The 15,380-nt window shown below is 32.1% G+C and overlaps 1 protein-coding gene across 1 annotated transcript in view; it reads right to left on the reverse strand.

The window, feature by feature from the left end:
* LOC145661981 (uncharacterized) overlaps window positions 1-14,464 on the reverse strand; it is a 191,393-nt gene extending 176,929 nt beyond the window's left edge. The window contains exons 1-2 of the mRNA XM_081727326.1: window positions 14,326-14,464; window positions 10,060-10,911 (exon numbers count right to left, since the gene is read on the reverse strand). Coding sequence (XP_081583452.1) covers window positions 10,060-10,911; window positions 14,326-14,384 — 911 coding nt within the window. The 5' untranslated portion in view covers window positions 14,385-14,464. The remainder of the gene's footprint in view (window positions 1-10,059; window positions 10,912-14,325) is intronic.
* Window positions 14,465-15,380: the final 916 nt, after the last annotated feature.

A 15,380-nucleotide genomic window follows, 5' to 3' on the forward strand; every position in this document is an offset into this window, starting at 1 on the left:
TTGAGGGGTGCCTATTCAAATCAGTAATACTGTCACATATCTGGGAATTACCTATGATCACCACCTTACTTTGTCCCAACACCTGAAAGCCATTACTACAAAAACCTATAATAGACTCAATCTATTGAAACGATTGATTGGTACCACCTGGGGCCTTAAAGCACACACCATCCTAAATACCTACAAGGTATTCTTACGACCTGTCCTTACTTATGGATTTACTGCTTGGATAGCTGCAACCACTAAGTTCTACAATAAACTTTTAATTATCGAACGCCAAGCTTTCCGTACAGCGTTCCGCATTAAGCTGCCTAGTCCTACACAGGATCTATACAGCAACATTACTTTTCCGATTTTACAATACTACGTAGAAAAGCTGCGGCTAACATTTATCACCAAACGCTTCGAAACACGACATCCTTTATTACAGGACACAATGCGTTATTTAGCACTTCATCCAACACCTCACCGTTATTATCATCCTCCACTTTCGCTTCTCTTCACATTATATCATTATACTCTACCACCGTTAGACCCTGCTTTACTTATAATCACAGATTACGTCATTCATGAACATCTTCTCATTCACCCATCATTTCCAGCACAGTGATTACCATTATTTACTAACATGGGCCTCATTCGTCTTCATCATTGCCTTCATCTCATTTGTCCAATTAATATCATCCACGTGTTGTCCTGTGTATGCACCTCACCACATCCTTCACTCCCATTGCTATACTTGTACATATCATGAATTCTACACTTAATCATCATTCTCATTTTGTTATCGTTTATTTGTTTAAAATATACTGTATGTTTATTTTCCTTGTGTATATACCTGCACCAAATATTAAGGATTAATGTTCCTTAAGTCTCCACCTCCAAAATTACTTATTTATGTAAGTGTTGTTGCTAATAAAGTTTAAAATCACTTAGCCCTTCTAACATACTCATTCCGTAATTAACTATCAAGTCTCGTTCCTAAAAGAGGGCGTAACTTTCTGAAAGGCAGCAAGGCCATCAGGCTAGCCTGTAAATAAATGCAGTTGAAATCTGAGAGCAAAGCTGATCGCAGCTCTTCGGAGAAATTTCAATAGAAAATGCACTTCTGTGTTAAAGAGAGACTACGACGCTTGGCTTGTAGGAAGAACTAAACACCACTTTTATAAAGGAAAAAGTTCAGAGAATATGAATATAATAATAAACAATTTATTTCTGAGAGTAAGACATTACGATTACATAAAATAGTGATAATTACATATGATTTTACAACAGAAAACTCAACTATAAATAAAGTCACACATTTGCTTAGATAGGATTAAGATTTGAATACAGTGACGATTCACCTTAAATTTATTAGTTCTCGCCTCATATAGCCGCGGTATTAAAAAGAAAAATAATTTCTTAACAAATAACCAACATACTACATTTATATTTACTGTATAGTTTGTAGGCTACAACTAAAATGTAGGTTCCAAACGTCGTCATCACAAGTTGATCACTTCAACGATCACCTAGATATGCTCTTGAAAAGTATATCAATATGATCAATAAAGTGTTTTTTTAAAACCAAATAAACATCAACATAACTAATTTTACGTATGATAAGTTTTTAAAACATTTTTATTATTAATCTGAGTAGTGTTATCAATAATGATGTTTATGTATTCTAATAGTAATAGTTTCAATACTTTCCTATATACTTCATAAATCATAGGTGGTAAAACATTATTCAAAACCAGAGGTTGATTTTCAAAGTATTATAGAACAGTTTGCATTTATATTCAAGCTCATTTAAGCAGTCCGTGAAGCTTTAACAAGTTACACATTAAATTTGAAACATTTTAAATGATCCAGTACAAATATAGAACGATTGAAGGAAATAAAAAAAGGGAAACTTCTTATAGTGTGGTTACCCACCTGACTCAAATAGAGAAAAGAAGAAAAACGTTTAAGCTACGTAAAATTATGTTCCATGCGGTCTATTAACAATGAGTTTAAATTCATTTTGTTCATCAGTATAGTTTAGCACAATAAAACAAATGCAGAAAATATATTTATTTCCATAAAATAAATAATAATAAATATTCTTTTAGACGTACAAACCTTGTAGAGAAATTCAAAACAGAAACAAATATGAAAATTCCTCAAAGATAAATGTAAAATGAAATCCTTTAGTTTTACGTTCCACGATGTAACAAGTTAAAGGAAACAGATGCTTATTGGAAGTGGTTTTGAATGGTAATGATCAATTGAAACTCAGGGAGGAAACGGGAGAATCCAGAAACACGATATTGTCTACCAGAAATACAGATGACAGGGATCGAACCTGTCACCCTCTCACCGGAAGTGAGCACCCTACCACTGGGACACGCTCTCCCCATTCTTTAATTATTTAATATCGTTATATCAGAACCTAATACTCAACTTCGATTGTATATTTTCAAATATACTTTCATATATAATGTGTATTGCTTTCGTTATATTTTCAACCATAAATATGTATAATAGTCCTATATATTATATGAATGATCGTGGTGAAAAGTCAACTTGCATCAATATTGTAAGTGTTGACCTAGATCAGTCATATTCTTCCAAAAATATGTTCTGTTCCTATAATTCACAACGAGAAGAAGAGAACAACCTAAATAACGTGTGGGAGAAAGACGACAAAGTATTTTTCTCCTAAAGTTCAAAGTAAGAAAAATAAGGCAGACAGCATATTTTGTTTTCCGTGAAAACTATTGGATAACCTGTCTAAACACTGGAAATAAATCCAGCATCACCTCGAGTCATTGTATTGCAGAAATTGATTTTCTATGTTGCTGTTGTGCCGTAGCTACAAAATTGACTTAAAGCTTCATTTTTTAAAATCTTTTTCCTCTTTCACGAAACAACAAACCATGACGAGCAAAATGTTAATAACGTAATCTTTATGTGGGCGTCTGAAAAAATACGTCGAATCAACGCAAGTCACAGCAGTTTTATCCATTGAGGTAAGTGTTACTTATAAGCAAGCACAACTTTTAAGGAGGGAGAAGCGAATGAGATTTTATTGTATGAAGAAGAGTGAAAATCTACCTCTCAGATCCAGGAAAATAATTTTCAATACAAAACTTTATATAAGTGTTGCGGAGAATTATTTAAATTATATGAAAGTAATTCTTGGGAGCAAAATTATTCATATCTCAACACCTGAATTAGACGTGAATACATGGAACACATTTTCCACGATATGATTATGTTTCCAGAAAGCAATAACCGTTCGAGTGTTCCAAATATGGCTTAATATTATCTTGAAATGTTTCTAACTTTTGATTCTATTAAGTATGGAAACTCGAAGTTTATAGTGATTTTAGTGACAACGTTGCCAGTACAAGTGATTTAAGAGATCAATTCTTCCATTTACTTTTATCAAAAATTTGATATTTTCCTTTACACAAACCATTACGCAAGACAATTTCTATTAATGAGGTCGTATACGAATTGTCGTTCCACGTAACGTAAAATTGATTGTGATGGAATAATTAATGATGCTATAAAGAAATAACCATTCACATCCTTATCGATTTTGCACGTACACGTGTAATCATAAATTGATAACCAACTCTGAAGTATTTTAGAGATAACTTTCCAGAAGCAAATTAACAATAGCATTGCATTTCATATATTATTTTCTTTAATTGTGAAACCGTAAAACAATAAATCAACTTTCCTTAAATTGTTTTCACTTTTATTAATATTTCATATTTTAAGTACATACATCTATATCCATATACTTATATTTAAAATAATACTATTACAACTACCTTAATTATCAGAAGAGCGCGGTTTGGAACGGGAATAATAATGTTTACACAATATTTGAAAATAAAAATTGCGTAGAGTAAATAATGAAAATGTTGTAGATGTCATTAGTCAGCTTACATGCACGTTCTTTGCTTAATTTGAAATTACATTTCATGAAGACTGTCACCAATCAGCTTGAAACTCCCAAAAGCTATCGACACGGCACTGATCTCATTCACTTCGACAAGTTTTCACTCCTAATCATCTATGCAGATAGGGTTGAACTTGGATTTAAATGGCATCGGGGAGTCGATATTTTCCTCAACCACCCCAAAAAATATAAATTAGACAGTAATATGGAGTGTTCTCTTTTATTTTTACTTCATACCTACCCTTTCTGTTACCTTCTATCCATACAGTATTTTTCCCAGATTGTAAGTCATATGTAAATGTCCATTTGTTTTTTAAATAAGTTTACAAATTGAGTATCATCTTTTTAACATGAAAACCTCGTCAAACACTCTATATTTGATATAAATCTTGAAACATCTCTTCCTTTTTAACCCCTCCTTTTTCCTTAGGGAACATATAAAAAATATAAAGAGTCTACAGTCTTTTCCAAACTAGTATCTTCGATAGAGTTACTTACAAATATTGGTAAACAAATAGGTGTGGTTCTGTACAAACAAATAAACATTCAATCTCATGTATAAGATAATTCATATCTTCCTATTTAAGGCCCTCTCCTGCTCCATTAAGATGTGCACCCAAAAGTGTATATGACCTACAGTCTCTTTTATACTATGATATCTCTGCAGTTATATAAAATACGATATCCCTAGTGCGATTGTATCCCTATGCAAACAAAGGGTTTGGATTTGTATACCTTTCAAGCAAATTAAAAACGAATTAAGTTCTTTTTTTCAATGAACCATTTCTTTTCCTTTGACTTCCTCAACTTCCCCTTAAATATACACATCACATAATGTTAAATAGCCTACATTCTCTTCCAGACTAAGGTATCTCTGTAAAAGTTACTTAAAGACATAAGGGATAGAAGAATAAGCGTGCTTTCTCCGACGTGTAACCATTGTAAACAGTGGAACCTTGCAATAATGGCGCTGTGATCGGGATGGCTTCAAATATAACAAGTGTTTAGGGAAGTTTGTGAAGGTTTGAGTAGTCACGGGTTTTTGTTCTATGTCCTATTTGTTTTATTCAAGTAATTTTACTTAGCCTTCATAGTATAATACTTTATTATTATTATTATTATTATTATTATTATTATTATTATTAATAATAATAATAATAATAATAATAATAATAATAATAACAATAATAATTATTATAATAATAATAATACTATTATTATTATTATTATTATTGATGGATTAATCTGTTAAATATGGTAATGTGTTTCATTCCTGGTTGTAGGTCAGGTTATCGGGTGGATAGCAGATCAAAACAATTCTTAACATCTGCCAGAGACGAGGCATTATTCGATCTGTGGGTCACGGCTGTCACATGCAAAGATAGGAAGCTAACAAGCAGCAGTAGGTTCTGTGATTCACATTTCGCAGGAGCATTTATTATTAAAACTGATTCTTATACAATAAAAGTAGAAATAGTTGAATTAACGAGAAAAAAGTGGAAATTAAAACTTCGTGCAGTTCCGTACTATTTCCTAGACTTCCCAAGTATTTGGCCACAACTATCTAATGAGGAGAGCACCTTACGGATAAGCCGCTAGAAAACATATAAAAGATATCAAAGTAATGGAAACTTATCTGACAGCTTTATTGGCACGTTCTAATTCATCGGTTTTCTTTGTTAATAGCTCTTACGCTTTAGATGTTCGTAAGACAATCGTCTCTCTCAGAAAGCAGTTGAAGGTCTCAAACCGAAAATTAGTCACAGAAAAACATAATTTGACCACAGTTAGGGCAAGGAACTAATTCTTTAGAAGGAAGCCTTACTCATACAAAAGTGAATTGACATCTGGAAAATATTTAAGTAAAGTACAGAAATTAATAATAGATACAATTTCAGAAGAGTTCCAGAGGGATTAGGAACACCAATGCATTTGTACTGGAAAGCATGTTAAAAATCAAATCTCCGCAAAGGGTATAAACATTTAAAGCACGAATTACTGCTACTTCCATCGCCGATACATTTGAGAACGTATAAGTTCCCTTCATAAGTAACTCAAATACACATATGAAATTACCCCACATGCTCTGAAGGCAATAACAGAATCTCTCCAAGATAAAAACAAAATAAGCAGCTAGGAATTCTCATTTTGATTAAGTTAAGCTGAGAGAGAAAATCACTTCCTCTTAGAGCACATGGGCTCGATGATTTAGAGAATAACACTTCAAACTTTCAGAAGTCAACCAAATTTCCCCTTATGCACTACTGGATTCAACCAGTTACTATATTTGTCAGAAAAAATGAGATCCCAGAGGATATTCTAACAAAAAAAAAAATAATTCAGGTAATTTTGCAATTGAAACTAGATGGGATCACAGTAATACGTTTCACTTGTGGAGGAAGATATTCAAATATAAACACATGGAAATCTATTCAATTTTTTCCTGTCCCATTAAAATAAACCATTTTCAAAACCTCCCCTTCATTTCAGAAGAGGGTGAAAGTAAAACTGTTATACAAAATTTTAAAATTTTTCTTCTATTATATTCGGTGAGCTGGCAAACGTCAACATACTCATTTAAGCCCCCCAAATCCATTTTAGGAAATGCATTTTTCAAATCCTCCTCTTCCCTACAGCCAAGGGTGCAAGAACAACATTTTCACATAATTTCAAGGTTCAATGTATATATTAGTTTGGATGACATTTTATCAGTGAATCATTAAGCCAGTTAGTGAATTTACTCTTTTATACATAAATAAAAATGAGAGGCTCGGACGGAAATAATGGAAAGTCCTACTTCCAGTGAAATTGAGCTATTAGGTGGAATAGGTTGGGATCAAAATACAGAGTAGTATGTAGGTTATTTAATTTCGGTAGATGTCAGAAGAAGCATATTTGGTATCTATCTTTGCATTGAATTGCATGGAAATGTTGAAGTTTCTTTTTGAGTTTTCTCGAAAGTTCCAAATTTGACATACCATCATGTGTTTCCCTGATTCGTCACATCTATCTATCTATCTATCTATCTATCTATCTATCTATCTATCTATCTATCTATCTATCTACTATCTATCTATCTATCTATATCTATATGAGACGGGATCTACTAAAGTGTGAAGGACCTCTACTACCTTTCTCTCCTTTTTTATCAGAGACAAGCGGGTTGTGGAAATCCGTTACTATTTATTAAATGATGAAAGAATTGAAAGAATACATGATGACTACTCGTTTAAAGATTTCTAGCAAAATCTGACTTCTTTACACCGAGAGATGTAAGAAAGCATTGTCTTTGAAAAAAATAATATATAAACCAACCTCGAACATTATGCATATCCATAGACTCATTTGTTGGTTGTTCATGTTGAGTTAAGCTTCCTGTTCAGTATCGAAGGTACATGAGTCATGAGCCTACAGCTTAATGTAGGATCCGAATCACACAACATAGACTTTTACGTTTTAACTTCATTTTACCTGCGTGTTTACAGTGTTTCTCATGGATTGTTTATATTACTGTTACATAAAAAGTGAGTCGAGGCCCAAACCAAACTCAATATTTTTCATACAGAAGCAAATAACATTCGAATAGCATTCAAGAAACACGAGTTATTCGTGATGGTTGAAATTCACTGACGGGAAACTTAGCAGAATAATATTTCATCATACTAAAAATGACTCAAAATATGGTGTGAAAATTCACGCCTGATTATCCAATGTTCCTTTGTCCCAGTTACAGAGTTGGAATACCTAATGTCACTTCAAGATTACATTCAATCTCTTAGTCCTCATTATGACTAAAATTGAACAGTAGAATATTGTAAAGAACCTTAATAACTACGGCTGACACATGAGCTAAAAACTTGGCTGAGGTTAGCATGTATTACAAAAACCATGACGAGAATTATTTCATTAAAATTATACTTGATTTCCTGATTTCGCCTATTTTCATTGTGATAAAGACTAAAAATACCATTCTTTAAGTTATCAATTTCTAAAATGGGCAGATGACATTGGTTCATTAATGTTATTCAACACTTATTGTAATAAGTACATACATATACATAGATTTCTACCAATTATATTTAATGAACAAAGTCGTTTAAATTCATTCTTAAATTTGTTAAGGTTTATACTACAATTTAATCATGTTGACATAATAGATATATTGAAATAGTATAAAATATCTAAAATAATTTCTTTACTGTAGATACTTTATAATAGCTTTAACTATTATCTTTTGGTTCATTGTAGCACTTTAAATGCAATGTAGCGTTTCTTAAACGGTTATACCATTCAATTTCTGTTGAAGCCAGAAGGTTACAAAATATTCCTTGGAACATTTTCCAGTTTCAGACAATAATTAACCTATTTTGTCTACACATATAGTAAAGTGTCCCGAAAATTTTCACAGATAGGAGCATAGAAGATTGTTTTTCTTCTCATTTAGAACCCAAAGTGTAATTCAGTCTGTATCAAGATCATCTATCTGGATGGGTCAGTATCACATGTATTCCACAAACATTATACCCCAGTAAGAATTGTTAGTTAAGATACTCAAAGAAAGCTCATCGAGAGTTTTAAAAAAAATTAACAATAGCAGTTATTCCCCACGGAGTATTGTAACGTTAATTATATATATATATATATATATATATATATATATATATATATATATATATATATATATATATATATATATCTTCTTCTGTCACGCTACATTCCCTGATTCTAAATGTATATATTGAATATTTATACAGCCACACGAGATTATAACACACAACACAATTATTCACTTTTGAATATATATATATATATATATATATATATATATTCACTTTCAACATATATCGTGTTTGTCACATTAAAATATTATACATTCGGTCTTTACAAGATGGTCCTTCGTTCTATCTATCTTTCTTATTACCGTAACAACGACATCAAACAGATAAACAAGTTGTCACAGCAACGAAATCAAGAAATATTTCAATATGATACAAATATTTAGATTATTTCTTTATATTTTTCTTCTTATTATTAATTGCTTGTGCCTTTAAAATAGCACTTTTGCCCGTAAATATAAACAATACTTAATAAGTACATACAAAGTATACATTATCGTTGCAGTATTGACGAAGAGTCCTACGAAAAACTCAAGCATTTTTCGTCCGAAACTAGCGTCAGCAAAGGCAGCGTTCACCGGATGATGAAAATAAACAAGTACCATCTCTACATAATGGAGCTAATGCAAGAGCTAAGTGTAAAGAATATGATAAACATGTTAAATTTGGTCAATGGATTCAAGGTCATCTTGTTCAAACGGATTTTGGTGTTGACTATGTTTCTCGATCAGCTTATTTTTACATCAATATAAAGGTTAAACCCTAAAACATCCTTGATGGAACACGAGTAAATTTTCGTTGAATATGTATTTCATAATACAAGGTGCCGGGAATTAATGGTGTGTTGTGCCCTATCGGAATCAAAGTAAATTGAGGCCATATTCACTGATCTCATATTGAGTCGAAAAAGGTGCTACACGAGACGTTGATGTCTCTGGTGTTGAATGTAGACACTAGCAGAACAGGTGATTCATTCTTACGCCTACCCTGTCCGTCATTCGTACGCCTAGTCAATTTCCCAATGATTAGATAAACGACGAGATTCCGTCATTCTACTTTTAATAGCATAAACCTTTTTTCACCTTAAGGTTACCTTATGCCATTCGTCTACAAGAAGGAAGTCCCACAAAGAAAAAGCGCTTTCATCCTTTGTAGACCCACGCGGTCGCTACCTAGTGCCATAAAGTAAGTGATGACTTTAGAGGGGTAAAGAATGACAGCGCACTCTGACAGTCACCAGACATACTATTTTTAGTGAAAAAAATGGGCTCCCAAAAAAGTCTGCTTTTCTATTTGCCTTTCCTCAGAAATTAAAGTTGGCGCCATTTATTGCATACAACGCCTGCCAGTTTGCATTATATGCGCTAGAACTAAAGAGCTCAACTTGTTTCTGGTTCTCGAAGGCTACATTCTAAGTTATACCTATTTTGAGCTGACATTCACTAATTATAGGAAGTTCTGGCACATTAAAAACACAAAGCAAGAATTAATATTGGTACTTACTCTGGATATGCATCGACGACAACTTGCGAATCATCTGGATCATAAACAGCGTAACCATGCCATGCAACTGCACTAATGTATTGTCTGGCAATACTATCATTCAGTACTGTTAGAGGATAGGTGGGGTAATCCCAGTTCCAATCCCAAATAGCGATCTGAGTATCTAATCCTGCTTCCTCAAGTTTAGGACCAAGAGATCTCACCAAGTTAATGGCCGCTTGTTCATCTAGAATCATAGAGGCATAAGGAACTTCTAGTAGTGGTTCATTTTGTAATGTAATTATATCAATGTGAACACCTTCCTCCAAGAAGCCTTGGATAAATTTTACAAAATAATTAGCATAAACATCTGTCATATTAGGAAGAAATCTCCCTCTCTCAATATTGTTATTGTCCTTCATCCAGGCGGGCGCTGACCATGGTGATGCCAAGATCTTCAAGTCTGGATTGATTTCCTTGGCCCTCAATATGGTTGGAATAACAAATTCAAGTTCTGGCTCAATTGTAAAGTTCTTAAGTTCTGGATCGTATGTGTCATCATATGTATAAGCTGGTCCTCTGGCCATGAAATCTGAAGCAGCCATTGGAAGTCGAATGAAGCTAATACCAATTCCTGACGTCGTATTGAAAAGCATCTGGAGGACCTCTTCTCTACGTTCGCTGTAATGGATGAGATAAGCAGCAGAGTTTGTTAAGGCCGCACCATATCCTACTATAGTTTGGTGCCTTTCAGTTGGATCTACTTCTACTAGTCCTGGTATGGGTGCTCTGATCTCTTCCACGGGATTTAAACATCCTTCAGCTAGTCCAGGATCTTCACCATACAGATTTGTTGTCCAATATTCCAATTGTCTGTAAGAAAGATTTTAAAAGTTTATTATAAGAATTTCAGTAAATTAGTCTAACATTTAATTGCAATATAAATTATCTTCATGAACTGATCATAGTATAGTCACGTTCATAGAAATGAATACTCATATCACAACTTAAATTTTTCTACATGGAATATATTTTAGTGTTATACAATCTGAAAGGTGTAATGGGTATATTCTTGAAATACTTAATTGATTGCAGAAAACCACTTCTCGCTATATATCACTGTTTTCGCTCTTTAGGAATCAATGTCAATGGTTGAAGACAGTATCTATTCAATCGGTTCAAAAACGTGTTTATCGCTATCTATTACCGTTTTTGTTCTATGTAGTTTAATATAGAAACCGGAAGTTACAGTACATTTCAACCATTTTCGGTTTTAATAGAGAGTTGAGGATGGAAACGTAATGTATTTTTGGAATGCTTAATCGATGACACACGTCAGCATGTCTCTATCTATCATCGTTTATATATTCAGCGATCAGCGTTAAAATCGGAAACGATTAAGTTCTATCATTTTCAGTTTGATCATCTGGTCCAAAACCGAACTTGATTCCAAACTTTTGGCCCTCTACATTCCGATAAAATTTGGTGGTTATTGGTTGAGAAGCACTTGAGAGGTTTTGTCTCCCGGATGGATGGACAGACGAATGGACATAGCATATATATATATATATATATATATATATATATATATATATATATATATATATATATATATATATATATATATAGAGAGAGAGAGAGAGAGAGAGAGAGAGATAAAAGAATTTTGTGAAACAAAGCTCTTCAAAAAGAATAATCAAAACCAGTACATCTGTGCTGAAGTTATGCGTAACCATGCGTACAATGAAGTTGGCTAGTTACCATATTATCACTATTAACTGTTGAAAAGTGTCATATTCTATCTCCGAAGATTATTGTCATTTCCTTATGAAGTTTACATGGAACGACGATGAAAGAATAGTCTCAATTTTCAAATGAAAAAAGAATAATCAAAATTGGTGTGTCTATGCTGAAGTTATGGATGACCATACATACAATTATGGTATAAAGATTGTCAACCATTGAGGTCTAGCTTCAAAGAATATCGTTAAATCATTTGAAGCTTACATGGAACCAAAAGGAAAATATATTCTTTAGAACGAAGATAGAACCATTAAAATCGGTGCACAAATGTAGAAGTTATGCGTGAACATAGACACAAACATATAAACGCATTAAATTATAGATTGTAAGATACTAGAACGATAATTAAGAAGTTCTCCTTTAGTATTTGTCTTTTTAATTTGTCCAATACTCAGACTAATTATTTGCATAATTTTATGAGATATAAACACAAAGTTTAATTAAGAGAAATCAAATGTAGTTATTAAGTGTTAAATAAATTTTAATATAACCAAATATTCTTAACTTTATGATCTAATTCATGTGATTGAATGGGAGCAATAGGATTGACTCAGATGATTTTATTCATATTTCATAAAGTGTTCTAAACTTCCGGATCTGTTTTTTCAGGACTAGCCAGAGCGTAGTATTACCTTAAAACTTGTAGTCCCTGAGCACCGTTCCTTCTCTATATCCCTAGTGCTAATCAATTCGGAAAATATGGACCCGTGTGCAATACTGGTCTAACCAAGTATAATTTTAAAATGAGGAACTCAAGGTTCAAGTTACCCATTTTCTTCTGAAAATCCTTTGACAGAGCTTATATTTGCAGCTAGTACAACAAAGCTTTTAATTTCTATATTGCACTGTAGATTTGTACTAAAAGTTGAGGTTTATTTAGCAATTTGTTCCTTATTTATGGTAGATGATGGTTAGACCATATCAGCTAGATCCTCAATTGTTTTGAATTGCACCTCCTCAACTAGTAATGGCTCTATTTCTTTTCCACTCAAGTACATTTATAGATCTAAGAAATGATCAAAGATATCTTTATATAGCATAGTATTGGTATATCGATCCACATTAGTTCTATGCGAAATGTGAGTTCATAATGTAATTCTCCTTAATTATTTATATATCTTAACAGTGTCCTGTTATTTTTATAACATATAAACGGTATTTGAATATTTCCCACTATAGAGATGTTTTGTTGGTCGGTTTTCAGTTTAACATTTCTTTTTTCTTTTTTGCACTGATCCTACATGACAAAGTAGCCTGGAGTTTAACATGGGAACTCAAGCTCATATACTTCTACCGGGATCCAAGTCAAGTTCCTGCGTAGAAGGCGGGAACAAATTTATACGTGAAAAAGCCCTGTTAAATAATTTGTTTATATAACTATATTAAAGCCTTTGCTACTCTGACCCAGTTGGCAATATACCGAATCGTTTCACTGCCTAAGATTGTTAATCCATCGTCTTTACGAGGAGCACTTTAAAAAGGTGCCAATACTTTTCTGTCAAGTATGTGTGTGAACTATAAGAATAAAATCTCCTCAATTTTATATCTTGAGTAAAATTAAAATCTCAAATCATAGGCGCCCGCAATTGCTACCTCATCCAGGAATTTCAGAAGAGGTATAATTCTTCGAAATGAATATCAAATTATATTAGATCTGCTTACTCATTCACTCTTCTAAGTATGTTAAGAATTTAACATAATTACTCTGGCTAATAAAGCTATGAAATAAGTGTCAATAATAATTCTTTTGCGTGACATATTATGTGTATTAAGGTGGATAATATACGCGTTGTGGATTCTCAATAATTTTTGTGTACTAAACGGAAAGAATATAGAATGAAATTAGAAATATAAATTATCTACAAGCACAAATTTAGAATAACTGTTTGAACTATAAAAATAAACATTAAATAATTGTATTTGTGAATTATAGTAATGAACTCAGAATAATCATATACCTAAATTATAACAATGAGCTCTTGATTGTGTGAACTATGACAATAAGCACAAAATTATTGTCTGTGATTTATAACAATCGCCTCAAAATAATAATGTTCATAATGTATAAGAATGAGCTTACGATACTTGTAAAAGAAAACTATAACAGTAAGCATAACATAGTTATGTCGATGAACTATAACAATCAACTCAGAATAATAATGTGCATTAAATATAGAAATGAACTGAGATTACCTTCTGTGCAAACTGTAAAAGATAACTCACATTAATGTAAACAACTACGCGTGTCTTGAAATAAAACATTCCTTGTTTCAGTATTATTAGTACAGAGCAAGGAGAAATTCTAATTTCATATATTAGTATATGTGTGCTAGAATTTATTCAAATCAAAGGACAATTAATTTTAATCTATTTCAATTGATTTTATTAAATGAAAATTTTAAAACTTCTTGTTTACAATATGTACAGATACATGTTAAATATCATTTATGTATTTTATAAATAGTATTTGAACAATCTACTTACCCCTCTGGACATGCACATGTTACAATGTGCACAAATGCTAAAAGCAGAAGAATTCTCATTTTTTAATTAAAAAAACACCCTATGTTGTATGTTCCAATTGCTACTACCTATAATGAAAACTAGTGCCTCCTAAATAAATACTGAAATAATCATTTAATTAAATTAGCCTTATTTTAAAGGAACAAAAGTATTAGGGTTGGCGTTTTCTTTTAATCGATTGGTTGATAGGATTTGCCCAATAGAATTTCTAGATTTTGTATTATACATGAAATCATCCAAGTCATGATATAGTTCACGGAAATTACCTTAGTAATATTGTCTTGGTAGCAATATTTATTCTTAATCATGACCTATATTTTTATTAGTCTCTTATTTCCGATAACCAAACTCTGAACCTGTTGTTCTCTTAACAATAAGAAGTTGACCCGCCAAGTAGATAACCTTCCTATATTTGTCTTGATTAAAACTATCATGATTGACATATGATTGAAAACAGAAAATGAATTACTTTTTACAAGTATATATTGTGTTAGACTTATATAAATGTTAGTATTATATTTATATTATGTTAGTATTATGTTTAATAAACAAACATAAGGATAGACTTATATAAATGTTACATTGATTGGATAACGAACTGTATGACTGTTAGATAATCAGACTGTTTCCATGCTTGGACATGTCTGCATTTTTTTATATTTATTTTGTTACTGATATCTAATATTAGATAAAGAGAATAATAAGACATTTCTTTTCAGCTTCTCGTTTCTTGTTTGGAAAACTACCTTAAAAAGACACAAACTTATAGGTCAATTTGTTGGACAATGATGTGGACAAAAATAGCTGAATTAAGGCGGGAAGATCAGAAGAACAAAAACTGAAAACAATGGAATTAGCAATTGTGCTCATTTTGGTAACTTCCATACTCTCCCCCATACATGTTTCTAATTGTTCTGCCCATACTCTTTTGACAATAAATAAACAAAATAAAGTCAAATAAAACTTCGAAATAAATCGGGAAAATTTAAGTGCACTTTCTTCTTATGAAGGACATA

The sequence above is a fragment of the Thermobia domestica genome, chromosome 10, assembly GCF_964235325.1.
Source record: "Thermobia domestica chromosome 10, izTheDome1.hap1.1, whole genome shotgun sequence".
Taxonomy (NCBI): domain Eukaryota; kingdom Metazoa; phylum Arthropoda; class Insecta; order Zygentoma; family Lepismatidae; genus Thermobia; species Thermobia domestica.